The 13,563-nt window shown below is 37.9% G+C and overlaps 1 protein-coding gene across 2 annotated transcripts in view; it reads left to right on the top strand.

Moving 5' to 3' along the window:
* The window catches only part of LOC138327478 (NF-X1-type zinc finger protein NFXL1-like), a 29,150-nt gene that overhangs the window by 2,292 nt on the left and 13,295 nt on the right, over positions 1-13,563 (top strand). For both annotated transcript variants that reach the window (XM_069273597.1, XM_069273596.1), the window contains exons 3-12: positions 1,925-2,179; positions 3,057-3,166; positions 4,327-4,457; positions 7,227-7,405; positions 9,862-10,023; positions 10,372-10,472; positions 10,946-11,060; positions 11,446-11,561; positions 11,863-11,994; positions 13,371-13,461. In XM_069273597.1, the coding sequence (XP_069129698.1) occupies positions 1,925-2,179; positions 3,057-3,166; positions 4,327-4,457; positions 7,227-7,405; positions 9,862-10,023; positions 10,372-10,472; positions 10,946-11,060; positions 11,446-11,561; positions 11,863-11,994; positions 13,371-13,461 (1,392 nt within the window). The remainder of the gene's footprint in view (positions 1-1,924; positions 2,180-3,056; positions 3,167-4,326; positions 4,458-7,226; positions 7,406-9,861; positions 10,024-10,371; positions 10,473-10,945; positions 11,061-11,445; positions 11,562-11,862; positions 11,995-13,370; positions 13,462-13,563) is intronic.

The following is a 13,563-nucleotide window of genomic DNA, read 5'->3' as shown; positions in this document are numbered from 1 at the left end:
AAGAACAAAAAAAAATAAAAAAATAAAAGAGACTTGACAACAAAAATAAGATGACAATGCATTAGCGTCGTCTGTCAATATCTATCAGTTGACAAACATACCTTGGGTCAAAGGTTATACAATGTGGTTTTCATATTTTACATTTTAGACTTCTTCTCCAAAACTGCTGAAGCTTTTTCAATGAAATTTTGCACAAACCTTCTAAAGCATAAGGCCAATCAAAATTGTGAATTATATGGTCCCCACTCCCCAGGGGACTGTGGGAGGGGCCAAAAGGGGTAAAATTGAGTAAAATTTCAAAAATCTTTTTCTCTACTCACTAATGTGGTAGAATCAAATACTCTTCCTAGATAGAAAGGTCTTAAAGTCCTTTACAAAAATTGTGAATTATAGAACCCTTGGGTCTCTCGTTTCCCCCTGGGGAGGGGGTTAAGTTTACCATAGTTTATAAAGGGAAAGCATATTTTTGAGCATTATTTGGTCATTTGTAATAGCAAATAAGCCAAATATTGTGAGAATTATCAATATGAGATGGCCATTAAATCCTATTAACAATTTTTTTATGACTGACCCCCAGGGGCCTTAGGGGCAGGGTTAAAAGGGGTCAAATAGGCTAAAACTTCAAAAATCTTCTTCTGTAATTCTTGAAATGGTAGAATCAAATAGTTTTCATAGATAGAAAGGTCTTAAGGTCCTCTACAAAAATTGTGAATTATATGGCCCAGGGGTCTCACGTTTCCCCCTGGGGAGGAGGTCAAGTTTACTATAGTTTATATAGGAACACATTTATGATCATTTTTTTGCTCAATTTTCATAGGAAATGAGTCAAACTTGTTTAGAATTATTAGGCTGAGAAAGCATTTTTATATTGATATCATATCCATATTGGTCCTGCTCGACCCCCTGGGGGCAGAGGGGCTAAAAAGGGTCAAATAGGCTAAAACTTCAAAAATCTTCTAAAATTCTGGAAATGGTAGAATCAAATACTCTTTATAGATGGAAAGGTCTTAGGGTGTTTTTATATAGAAATTGTGAATTATATGGCCCAGGGGTCTCACGTTTCCCCCTGGGGAGGAGGTCAAGTTTACTATAGTTTATATAGGAACACATTTATGATCATTTTTTGCTCAATTTTCATAGGAAATGAGTCAAACTTGATTATGATTATTAGCCTGAGATATAGCATTTTAACATCCATATCCGTCCTCGCTGACACCTTGAATTGGGGGACCAGAGGGGCGAGACCAAACAGGGTCAAAATGACTAAAATTTAAAAAAATTCTTCTTATAAGTTCACAAGTTTGATGGAAGTAAATACTCTTCATAGACTAAAAAGTCTAATTTATAAAATCACTGACCAACTTCAAGGCCCAGTATATGTAGTGTTTATATGTCTTTAATTTGTTTCATTATATATTCAAACTCAGGTGACCGTTAAGGCCCATGGGCCTCTTGTTAATAAAGAAATGTTGCCATAAGGATATTAATTCTATCACTTGATGAAATTTGGTATTTTTTTCAATTAAATATATCACGAAAACATAACGGTAAACTGCATTCATAACAATTACATATTTCTATTCGGTAACAGTTACAAAAACCAACAAAAAGGATGGATTAACTGCTGCACTCTCAGATAGGCTTTGCCTAAAATTGTATTAATTTTGATGACTGTGGCAATGTTTTGATTCTAAATTTCAAACATTGTTGGAGTAGTCAGGCAAGTAGGTTTTTGTGGTTTACCTCCCACAGGGCAAGTCCTTTAAAAAGTTAATGTTGAGCCCTGAACATTGTTGACACAGTCATGAATGGTACCTTCATTGCAGATAATAAAAGGTTTAGTTTTAGGGGCCCTCAACCTTTCTGGTAGTTTTGTATGCATACTATGTCTTCTCTAAGCTAACAGAAATGTTTTTGTTCAAAGACCACAAAGGAGATGCTGGTGGTAGAAAATATGATGGTCCTGCCAAGAAAGAAAGAAAAGTGACAGGAAGCAGTGATGAGAAAAATGGGGACGGCGATGAAAAGTTTCGCCAGGCCAGTGTCCAGCACCAACAAGCCATACAGCAATACCTACAGGATCAACCTGAGTCTAATGATGATGAATCTTCAGAGGACGAAGATGACATTGGCAATAACATTCTCTCATCTGTCTTCAAATCCTACTCTTCTTCTATTGGTATGTATTCAAAGAGGGTGTCAGGGTTTTTTCTAACTGGGGAAAGGCCCTTGAGTGAATTAGGAAAAAATGATCGCCATATCAACAGATGTTCGTTTGTTTAAAGATAATAAAATGACCAAATATACATACTAACTCTCTTTATTTTGTCTTCAATGACAGATACCTATATTTTATTTGTTCTTAGCTTAGGACGTATCCTGTAAATTGCTGGAAACCTGAGTATTGTAAAAAAAAAAATTGAAAATGTTTTCATTTTCAAATACAATTTAAGGCTATTTAATCGAAAATATTTTCAGATTGGGGAAAAAAAATATGAAATTGGGAAAATTCTAGCCTAAATCTCTTTGGGAATGGGGCTGAATATTGGCCACAGAGAGACCCTAGAAAAAGCCCATTGTGTATACATATTGTAAATGTAAGTCTGGGATAAGAATCTTTGTTTTGTTTAGTTACAAAACACATAAGCTATTATTTGCTTGTATTTTTGATGAACATGAAATGAAGGGGCACTTTATAGAACCGAGATAACCTGGGTTAACATTTGACAATTATTTTTATGCAAAGTAAGCCATTAATCAGTTTTCAAATTAATCTGACAAATAAACCATATTTTTAGTCTTCATCTAATTTTGAGGTATGTGAATTGAGGTCTCAAATGTGAGAGGGCAGCTTATTTGGTAAAATGTGGTATTAATCATAGATTATTTAATGCATGAACAATGGGAAAGGACATACACGCATTAAGTCAAGAGGGCAGGTTATTGTGATTCCACTACCTAGCAAGCCCTCGAGTGACAGCTACATGTATTGGCACTAGTACTTTGTGAAGGTGGTACCATTCATTATTTTTAAAAACCTTTTGTTTAATCCATAGGTGAGGAGGAGAAAGACGTCAACCAAGCACAAGAAGATCTTGTGTACTCCTTCAGATCTGGAGTGTCAGCCTGTCTAATCTGTATAGAGACGATAAAGAAGAATGAAGCTGTAAGTCTTTTGTCTGAATATATACATACCCCTGTAACTGTGTATCGTCCTGTCTCATCTGTATAGAGATGATAAAAAAGAATGAAGCTGTAAGTCTTTTGTCTGAGTATATACATACCCCTGTAACTGTGTATCGTCCTGTCTAATCTGTATAGAGACGATAAAGAAGAATGAAGCTGTAAGTCTTTTGTCTGAATATATACATACCCCTATAACTGTGTATCGTCCTGTCTCATCTGTATAGAGATGATAAAAAAAAATGAAGCTGTAAGTCTTTTGTCTGAGTATATACATACCCCTGTAACCGTGTATCTTCCTGTCTCATCTGTATAGAGATGATAAAAAAGAATGAAGCTGTAAGTCTTTTGTCTGAGTATATACATAACCCTGTAACTGTGTATCGTCCTGTCTCATCTGTATAGAGATGATAAAAAAGAAATGAAGCTGTAAGTCTTTTGTCTGAGTATATACATACCCCTGTAACCGTGTATCTTCCTGTCTCATCTGTATAGAGATGATAAAAAAGAATGAAGCTGTAAGTCTTTTGTCTGAGTATATACATACCCCTGTAACTGTGTATCGTCCTGTCTCATCTGTATAGAGATGATAAAAAAGAATGAAGCTGTAAGTCTTTTTCTGAGTATATACATACCCCTGTAACCATGTATCTTCCTGTCTCATCTGTATAGAGATGATAAAAAAGAATGAAGCCGTAAGTCTTTTGTCTGAGTAATCTGTTATAGAGTGATAAAGAAGAATGAAGCTGTAAGTCTTTTTCTGAGTATATACATACCCCTGTAACCGTGTATCTTCCTGTCTCATCTGTATAGAGATGATAAAAAAGAATGAAGCCGTAAGTCTTTTGTCTGAGTATATACATACCCCTGTAACCGTGTATCTTCCTGTCTCATCTGTATAGAGATGATAAAGAAGAATGAAGCTGTAAGTCTTTTTCTGAGTATATACATACCCCTGTAACTGTGTATCTTCCTGTCTCATCTGTATAGAGATGATAAAGAAGAATGAAGCTGTAAGTCTTTTTCTGAGTATATACATACCCCTGTAACTGTGTATCTTCCTTTGTTACTGTCGGTTCAGTCTACATGCTTCTTGTGTCTATGATACAGTGTTATTGTTGTCATTGTTGACTTTGTTTACAGATATGGAACTGTAGGGGTTGTTGTGCCATGTTCCACATGCAGTGTATACAGAAGTGGGTCAAGGAAGGTGTATACCAACATATGTACAGATCAGACGATGACAGCATCCCCAAGGATCTACCCTGGTACTGGTAAGTTGTCTGTATATGTACCGATCAGACCACGACAGCGTCCCCAAGGATCTACCCTGGTACTGGTAAGTTGTCTGTATATGTACCGATCAGACGACGACAGCGTCCCCAAGGATCTACCCTGGTACTGGTAAGTTGTCTGTATATGTACAGATCAGACGACGACAGCGTCCCCAAGGATCTACCCTGGTACTGGTAAGTTGTCTGTATATGTACAGATCAGACGACGACAGCGTCCCCAAGGATCTACCCTGGTACTGGTAAGTTGTCTGTATATGTACAGATCAGACGACGACAACGTCCCCAAGGATCTACCCTGGTACTGGTAAGTTGTCTGTATATGTACAGATCAGACGACGACAGCGTCCCCAAGGATCTACCCTGGTACTGGTAAGTTGTCTGTATATGTACCGATCAGACGACGACAGCGTCCCCAAGGATCTACCCTGGTACTGGTAAGTTGTCTGTATATGTACAGATCAGACGACGACAGCGTCCCCAAGGATCTACCCTGGTACTGATAAGTCCCCTGTATATGTACAGTGACGACACGTACTGGTAAGTTGTCTGTATATGTACACGATCAGATGACGACAGCGTGGACAGATAGTACGATCGCGCACCCCCCAAGGATCTACCCTGGTACTGGTAAGTTGTCTGTATATGTACCGATCAAACGACAACAGCGTCCCCAAGGATCTACCCTGGTACTGGTAAGTTGTCTGTATATGTACAGATCAGACGACGACAGTGTCCCCAAGGATCTACCCCGAAGTACTGGTAAGTTGTCTGTATATGTACCGATCAGATGACGACAGCGTCCCCAAGGATCTACCCTGGTACTGGTAAGTTGTCTGTATATGTACAGATCAGACGACGACAGCGTCACCAAGGATTTACCCTGGCACTGGTAAATATAATTTGTCTGTATATGTACCGATCAGACGACGACAGCGTCCCCAAGGATCTACCCGAAGATGACGACAGCATACTATGTAAGTTTGTCTGTATATGTACAGATCAGACGACGACAGCCGGCCCCAAGGATCTACCTCCCTGGTACTGGTAAGTTGTCTGTATATGTACAGATCAGATGACGACAACGTCCCCAAGGATCTACCCTGGTACTTGTAAGTTGTCTGTATATGTACAGATCAGACGACGACAGCGTCCCCAAGGATCTACCCTGGTACTGGTAAGTTGTCTGTATATGTACTGATCAGATGACGACAACGTTCCAAAAGATCTACCCTGGTACTAGTAAGTTATCTGTATATGTACAGATCAGATGACGACAACGTCCCCAAGGATCTACCCTGGTACTGGTAAGTTGTCTGTATATGTACAGATCAGACGACGACAACGTCCCCAAGGATCTACCCTGGTACTGGTAAGTTGTCTGTATATGTACCGATCAGACGACGACAACGTCCCCAAGGATCTACCCTGGTACTGGTAAGTTGTCTGTATATGTACAGATCAGACGACGACAGCGTCGCCATATCCCCTGTAAGTCTGTATATGTACCCCGGGGATACCTGGTACTGGTAAATGTCTGTATATGTACAGATCAGACGACGACAATGTCCCAAGGATCTACCCTGGTACTGGTAAGTTGTCTGTATATGTACAGATCAGACGACGACAGGTCCCCAAAGATCATCCTGGTAAATTGTCTGTATATGTACGATCAGACGGTGACAACGTCCCCAAGGATGTACCCTGGTACTGGTAAGTTGTCTGTATATGTACCGATCAGACGACGACAACGTCCCCAAGGATCTACCCTGGTACTGGTAAGTTGTCTGTATATGTACAGATCAGACGACGACAGCGTCCCCAAGGATCTACCCTGGTACTGGTAAGTTGTCTGTATATGTACCGATCAGATGATGACAACGTCCCCAAGGATGTACCCTGGTACTGGTAAGTTGTCTGTATATGTATATGTACAGATCAGATGACCAATCAGACGAACGTCCCCAAGGATCTACCCCTGGTACTGGTAAGTTGTCTGTATATGTACCGATCAGACGACGACAACGTCCCCAAGGATCTATCCTGGTACTGGTAAGTTGTCTGTATATGTACCGATCAGATGACGACAACGTCCCCAAGGATGTACCCTGGTACTGGTAAGTTGTCTGTATATGTACCGATCAGACGACGACAGCATCCCCAAGGATCTACCCTGGTACTGGTAAGTTGTCTGTTTGTCTGTATATGGACAAGCTACTTAACTGCAGCATTAGAGCACATGAAGAACACTTAGAGACATCCATTATCAAATAAGTTGTACAATATTAATTTTATTCATAGTTGTATCTTTTTCTTTGTGAAGGGATTGAACCAAACCAATACAGTAAAGAAGAATTGTTCATTCTCTTTATAACTTGTATTTTATTCATAATTGATATTATATTTAAGGATTAACTTGAATAGATTTTTAATGTTATGGAGATATAACACAAAAATCTGAGTATACTCTAAATAAACCCTGAAGCGGTTCATGATGAGAGTACACTCAGAGTTTTATGTTATATCTCCATAACTTAAAAAATCTATTCAAATTAACTCTTATAATTAAATTTACTAAAGATTATCTCTTCAATATTCAAAATTCATTTTGGGACTCTTTTGTCTATGAAATCATTACGCCTTCATCTCAACCAATCAGAAAATGCTCGTAACAAGCAAAATTGAATTATTACCTGATACTGTAAAGTGAAAGCCACAAAATAAATTTATCTAGAGTAACGTCTGTTACAGTCCCAAGTGTCGTCTGGAGTATAAACCGTACGAGTGTCCGACCCGCTACATGTGTTTCTGTGGCAAGGTTGAGGACCCGAAGTTTGACCCCTGGCTAGTTCCTCATTCATGTGGTCAAACCTGTGGACGTCAATTGAAACCAGAGTGTGGACACACCTGTCTGTTACTGTGTCATCCAGGTAATCTTAATTAGACAAACCTGTCTGTTACTGTGTCATCCAAGTAATGTAAATTAGACACACCTGTCTGTTCCAGTATCATCCAGGTAATCTTATTAGATACACCTGTCTGTTACTGTGTCATCTAGGTAATTTTATTTAGATACACCTGTCTGTTACTGTGTCATCTAGGTAATCTTAGTTAGATACACCTGTCTGTTACTGTGTCATCTAGGTAATTTTATTTAGATACACCTGTCTGTTACTGTGTCATCTAGGTAATCTTATTTAGATACACCTGTCTGTTACTGTGTCATCTAGGTAATTTTATTTAGATACACCTGTCTGTTACTGTGTCATCTAGGTAATCTTAGTTAGATACACCTGTCTATTACTGTGTCATCCAAGTAATGTAAATTAGACACACCTGTCTGTTCCAGTATCATCCAGGTAATCTTATTAGATACACCTGTCTGTTACTGTGTCATCTAGGTAATTTTATTTAGATACACCTGTCTGTTACTGTGTCATCTAGGTAATTTTATTTAGATACACCTGTCTGTTACTGTGTCATCTAGGTAATTTTATTTAGATACACCTGTCTGTTACTGTGTCATCTAGGTAATTTTATTTAGATACACCTGTCTGTTACTGTGTCATCTAGGTAATTTTATTTAGATACACCTGTCTGTTACTGTGTCATCTAGGTAATCTTAGTTAGATACACCTGTCTGTTACTGTGTCATCTAGGTAATTTTATTTAGATACACCTGTCTGTTACTGTGTCATCCAAGTAATCTTATTTAGATACACCTGTCTGTTACTGTGTCATCCAGGTAATCTTAGTTAGACACACCTGTCTGTTACTGTGTCATCCAAGTAATCTTAGTTAGATACACCTGTCTGTTACTGTGTCATCCAGGTAATCTTAGTTAGACACACATGTCTGTTACTGTGTCATCCAAGTAATCTTAGTTAGACACACCGGTCTGTAACTGTGTCATCCAGGTAATTTTAGTTAGATACACCCGTCAGTTACTGTGTCATCCAGGTAATCTTAGTTAGACACACCTGTCTGTTACTGTGTCATCCAGGTAATCTTATTTAGATACACCTGTCTGTTACTGTGTCATCCAGGTATTCTTAGTTAGACACACATGTCTGTTACTGTGTCATCTAGGTAATTTTATTTAGATACACCTGTCTGTTACTGTGTCATCCAAGTAATCTTATTTAGATACACCTGTCTGTTACTGTGTCATCCAGGTAATCTTAGTTAGACACACCTGTCTGTTACTGTGTCATCCAAGTAATCTTAGTTAGATACACCTGTCTGTTACTGTGTCATCCAGGTAATCTTAGTTAGACACACATGTCTGTTACTGTGTCATCCAAGTAATCTTAGTTAGACACACCGGTCTGTAACTGTGTCATCCAGGTAATTTTAGTTAGATACACCCGTCAGTTACTGTGTCATCCAGGTAATCTTAGTTAGACACACCTGTCTGTTACTGTGTCATCCAGGTAATCTTATTTAGATACACCTGTCTGTTACTGTGTCATCCAGGTAATCTTAGTTAGACACACCTGTCTGTTACTGTGTCATCCAAGTAATCTTAGTTAGATACACCTGTCTGTTACTGTGTCATCCAGGTAATCTTAGTTAGACACACCTGTCTGTTACTGTGTCATGCAAGTAATCTTAGTTAGACACACCGGTCTGTAACTGTGTCATCCAAGTAATCTTATTTAGATACACCTGTCATGTTACTGTGTCATCCAAGTAATCTTATTTAGATACACCTGTCTGTTACTGTGTCATCCAGGTAATCTTAGTTAGACACACCTGTCTGTTACTGTGTCATGCAAGTAATGTTAGTTAGACACACCTGTCTGTTACTGTGTCATCCAGGTAATCTTAGTTAGACACACCTGTCTGTTACTGTGTCATGCAAGTAATGTTAGTTAGATACACCGGTCTGTAACTGTCATCCAGGTAATTTTAGTTAGATACACCCATCAGTTACTGTGTCATCCAGGTAATCTTAGTTAGATACACCTGTCTGTTATTTTGTCATCCAGGTAATTTTAGTTAGATTCACCCGTCAGTTACTGTGTCATCCAGGTAATCTTAGTTAGACACACCTGTCTGTTACTGTGTCATCCAGGTAGTTAGACACACCTGTCAGTTACTGTGTCATCCAGGTAGATAGACACACCTGTCTGTTACTGTCACACCTCTTCGCTGATGTCATCTGGGTTGTATTGCTTATGAAAATTAATGTTTCCTTAATTACTTTAATCTGTAGGTATCAGTTTATATCTTCTGGCTATTTCCTTACGGTTAAAAATACAGAAAAATGTGTTTAATAACGATTATATACAGCATCCCATCAAAATAAACAATAAACCGGGTAATTTCCATTACCTGCGAAACGTAGGGGTTGAAATGAATGTGTATTTTCACCTAATTACAGGTCCATGTCCACCTTGTCCGAAGACGGTCAAGACACCATGTTACTGTGGAAAGAATGCCCCTGTTGTCCGGAGATGTAGTGCTAAAACCTGGTCTTGTGGTCAGCCATGTGGCCGGACTCTGACCTGTGGTCAGCACAAATGTCAGCAGCCATGTCATGCAGGTAAGTACACTATAACTATCAGTAAGATATACAAAGGCTAGTTAGTCTTATATTGTTAATGGGAGAATTAGCCATGAGACAACAGGTAAAAGATTATAGATTACATACATTGTTGAGGATAAGTTCTGATCACTTTTTCTGATATTATCTAGAATTTTTACTTTTCTTGTTATATTTGTAACCCAAGCAAATACTAGCTGCAATATACAGCTTCTCTTTAGCTTGATTAGTTGAGTGACAGACTAGTTATCCAGAGAGGCCCCGAGTTTGATCCTTCACAGAAGCAGTTATTAAGTTAATATAAAATCCTGCACCCTGTTACATATTTTTCCTATACCTATGTTACAGGTGAATGTTCCCCTTGTCCTAAAACCAGTCAACAGAAATGTTTGTGTGGGAAGTCGACGTCAGTACGGCCGTGTGCTACACCTCAATGGCAGTGTCAACAGGTAATTTGGGGCATTCTAGGGTAGGGAGTGGTATCAATAGAAATCCCAAGTAAGGGAGCATTTAGTGGAAGTGGTGATAGAAGTGTAGTAAAGAGTTACAAATACATGTAGTCAATTGACTTTAATTATAATCATACCATGTAGGATAATATTCTGTATCTAAATGGAGATATTTGTTGTGGGAAAAAAAGTTTACAAGTTGTGAATAGGAACTGAGATCATCTACAACTCAGTAACATTTATGAGAATATTTATTATCATGGTATAACATGATAAAGGACTCAATGTAGATAGTTCAGGCCAACCTTAAATGTACATTCAATATTTTGCCTTGAGCCATAGACTATGTATTATTTGAAAACTAATTCCCTACAGTGTTTAGTAACACTCAGATTTGAATTACTGGATATAACCTTCCAACAAAATTATAATAGATATGAATTGTATGAAAGAGTGGGAAATCTGTTAAATAGGTTTGTGGGAAGAGACTAGGTTGTGGTAGCCATGTTTGTGAGAGAAGTTGCCATGGTGATGATTGTGGTTCATGTCCGAGGGCCGGGGCCAGGACATGTCCGTGTGGAAAAACAGGTAAACTAAATATCAAAGCCACTAGAACTGTATTATAAAAGTACTTGTATTTTAATATGGATATTTTGATTCACAAAAGCATAGTTTTATGCTATTTTGATTGCTAAAAGAATAGTTATATGGATATTGTGATTGCTGAAAGAAGAAAAAGCATAGATTTATGGATAATTTGATTGATAAAATGTTGATCTAAAGGTTAAATATAAATCATTAAAGAAAACTCTTGTAGTTATGTTGTTTTAAAATCGAAGAATGTTGCTGAATAGATATAAAAGAAAGAGCCAGTACTGAAGACATATAAATTAATGGACTTTTATACATTATAGAATACAAGTTACCGTGTACTGAAGACATCTATAAATGAAGGGACTTTTATACATTATAGAATACAAGTTACCATGTACTGAAGACATACCAACATGTGGCGACACCTGTGGAAAGATTTTGGACTGTGGAATACACAAATGCTCACAGCGGTGTCACTTTGGACCTTGTGGAACTGTATGTAGTTTCGTCGTACACACTGAAATTACCTCAATAACTTGTGAATCATTGTGCATAGAATTCTCTGTTGGGATTATGAGAATATTTTAATTACTGTACAGTAAATTCAACTTATTTTTGCAGGTGATGATTTTTCTGATTGTTTATATTACTGTTTCAGGAGGGGTTAGTTTTTTTCTGTTTTACTAGTAAATGTAATACATTTCTCCCAAATCAGTAGGTAAGATTACCAGTATAACAATGTTACCTGTATAACCATGGTCTTGTAAAGCTTATGAAGGATGATTATTTCTTTTAGTGCCGACAGATGACCAAGAAAAAATGTCGATGTGGACAGAAGCTGAAAGAGATTCCATGTTGTAAGGAGTATCTGTGTGACACCAAATGTAGTAATACGAGGGACTGTGGTCGTCATCAGTGTAAGAGAAAGGTAAATATGAGTGGTCAACAATGGTGTAAGAGAAAGGTAAATATGTGTGGTTGACACCAGTGTTAGAGAAAGGTAAATAAGAGTGGTCAACATCGGTGTAAGAGAAAGGTAAATAAGAGTGGTCGTCATCAGTGTAAGAGAAAAGTAAATATGTGTGGTCAACATCAGTGTAAGAGAAAGGTAAATATGTGTGGTCAACATCATCAGTGTAAGAGAAAGGTAAATATGTGTGGTGGTCATCAATGTAAGACAAAGGTAAATATTTGTGGTCAACATCAGTGTAAGAGAAAGGTAAATATGTGTGGTCAACATCAGTGTAAGAGAAAGGTAAATATGTGTGGTCAACATCATCAGTGTAAGAGAAAGGTAAATATGTGTGGTGGTCATCAATGTAAGACAAAGGTAAATATTTGTGGTCAACATCAGTGAAAGAGAACGGTAAGTATGCGTGGTCGACACCCGTGTAAGAGAAAAGTAAATATGTGTGGTTATCATCAGTGAAAGAGAACGGTAAATATGCGTGGTCGACACCCGTGTAAGAGAAAGGTAAATATGTGTGGTCGTCATCAGTGTAAGAGAATGGCAAATATATGTGGTTGTCATCAGTGTAAGAGAATGTTGAATATGTGTGGTCTACACTGGTGTAAGAGAAAGGTAAATATGTGTGGCAAACATCAGTTTAAGAGAAAGGCAAATATGTGTGGTTGTCATCAGTGTAAGAGAATGGCAAATATGTGCTGTCAACATCAATGTAAGACAAAGGTAAATATTTGTGGTCAACATCAGTGAAAGAGAACGGTAAGTATGCGTGGTCGACACCCGTGTAAGAGAAAAGTAAATATGTGTGGTTATCATCAGTTTAAGAGAAAGGTAAATATGTGTGGTCGTCACCAGTGTAAGAGAATGGCAAATATGTGCTGTCAACATCAGTGTAAGAGAAAGGTAAATATGTGTGGTCAACATCAGTGTAAGAGAATGGTAAATATGTGTGGTCGACATCTGTGTAAGAGAGAGGTAAATATGTATGGTTGTCATCAGTGTAAGAGAAAGTTAAATTTGTGTGGTCGACACTGGTGTAAGAGAAAGGAAAATATGTGTGGTCAACATCAGTGTAAGAGAAAGATTAATATGTGTGGTCAACATCAGTGTTAGAGAAAGATAAATATGTGTGGTCGTCATCAGTGTGAATGTAAATATTTGATTTATTATAGAATTACAAAAAATGTAGACTTTTAGAGGATTGATTACAATGAAAATTGAATTGATTTCAAAATTATTTTCAATGTTAAATCATTAACTTGCACAAACTCTGTAGATAAAGACTTAATGATTGGTAATTATGATCTTGGATACCTGATGTATATTGTATGTTCCAGTGCTGTGATCGTAACTGTCCATCCTGTGAGCAGACGTGTGGTAAACTCCTAGGCTGTAAGAATCACAAATGTTCTAGTCGATGTCACAAAGGTAGGATATACTTCCTTTTCACTTTGTTTAATCATGCTGTGGTAAAGTCTGTGGACCCCCTTATCCTTATTAAGAACATCCGTGCAGATACGAACCCGCTGT

This window comes from Argopecten irradians, chromosome 7, assembly GCF_041381155.1.
Source record: "Argopecten irradians isolate NY chromosome 7, Ai_NY, whole genome shotgun sequence".
In the NCBI taxonomy this organism is placed as follows: Eukaryota; Metazoa; Mollusca; class Bivalvia; order Pectinida; family Pectinidae; genus Argopecten; species Argopecten irradians.
This window is presented reverse-complemented; position numbering and strand designations above follow the sequence as displayed.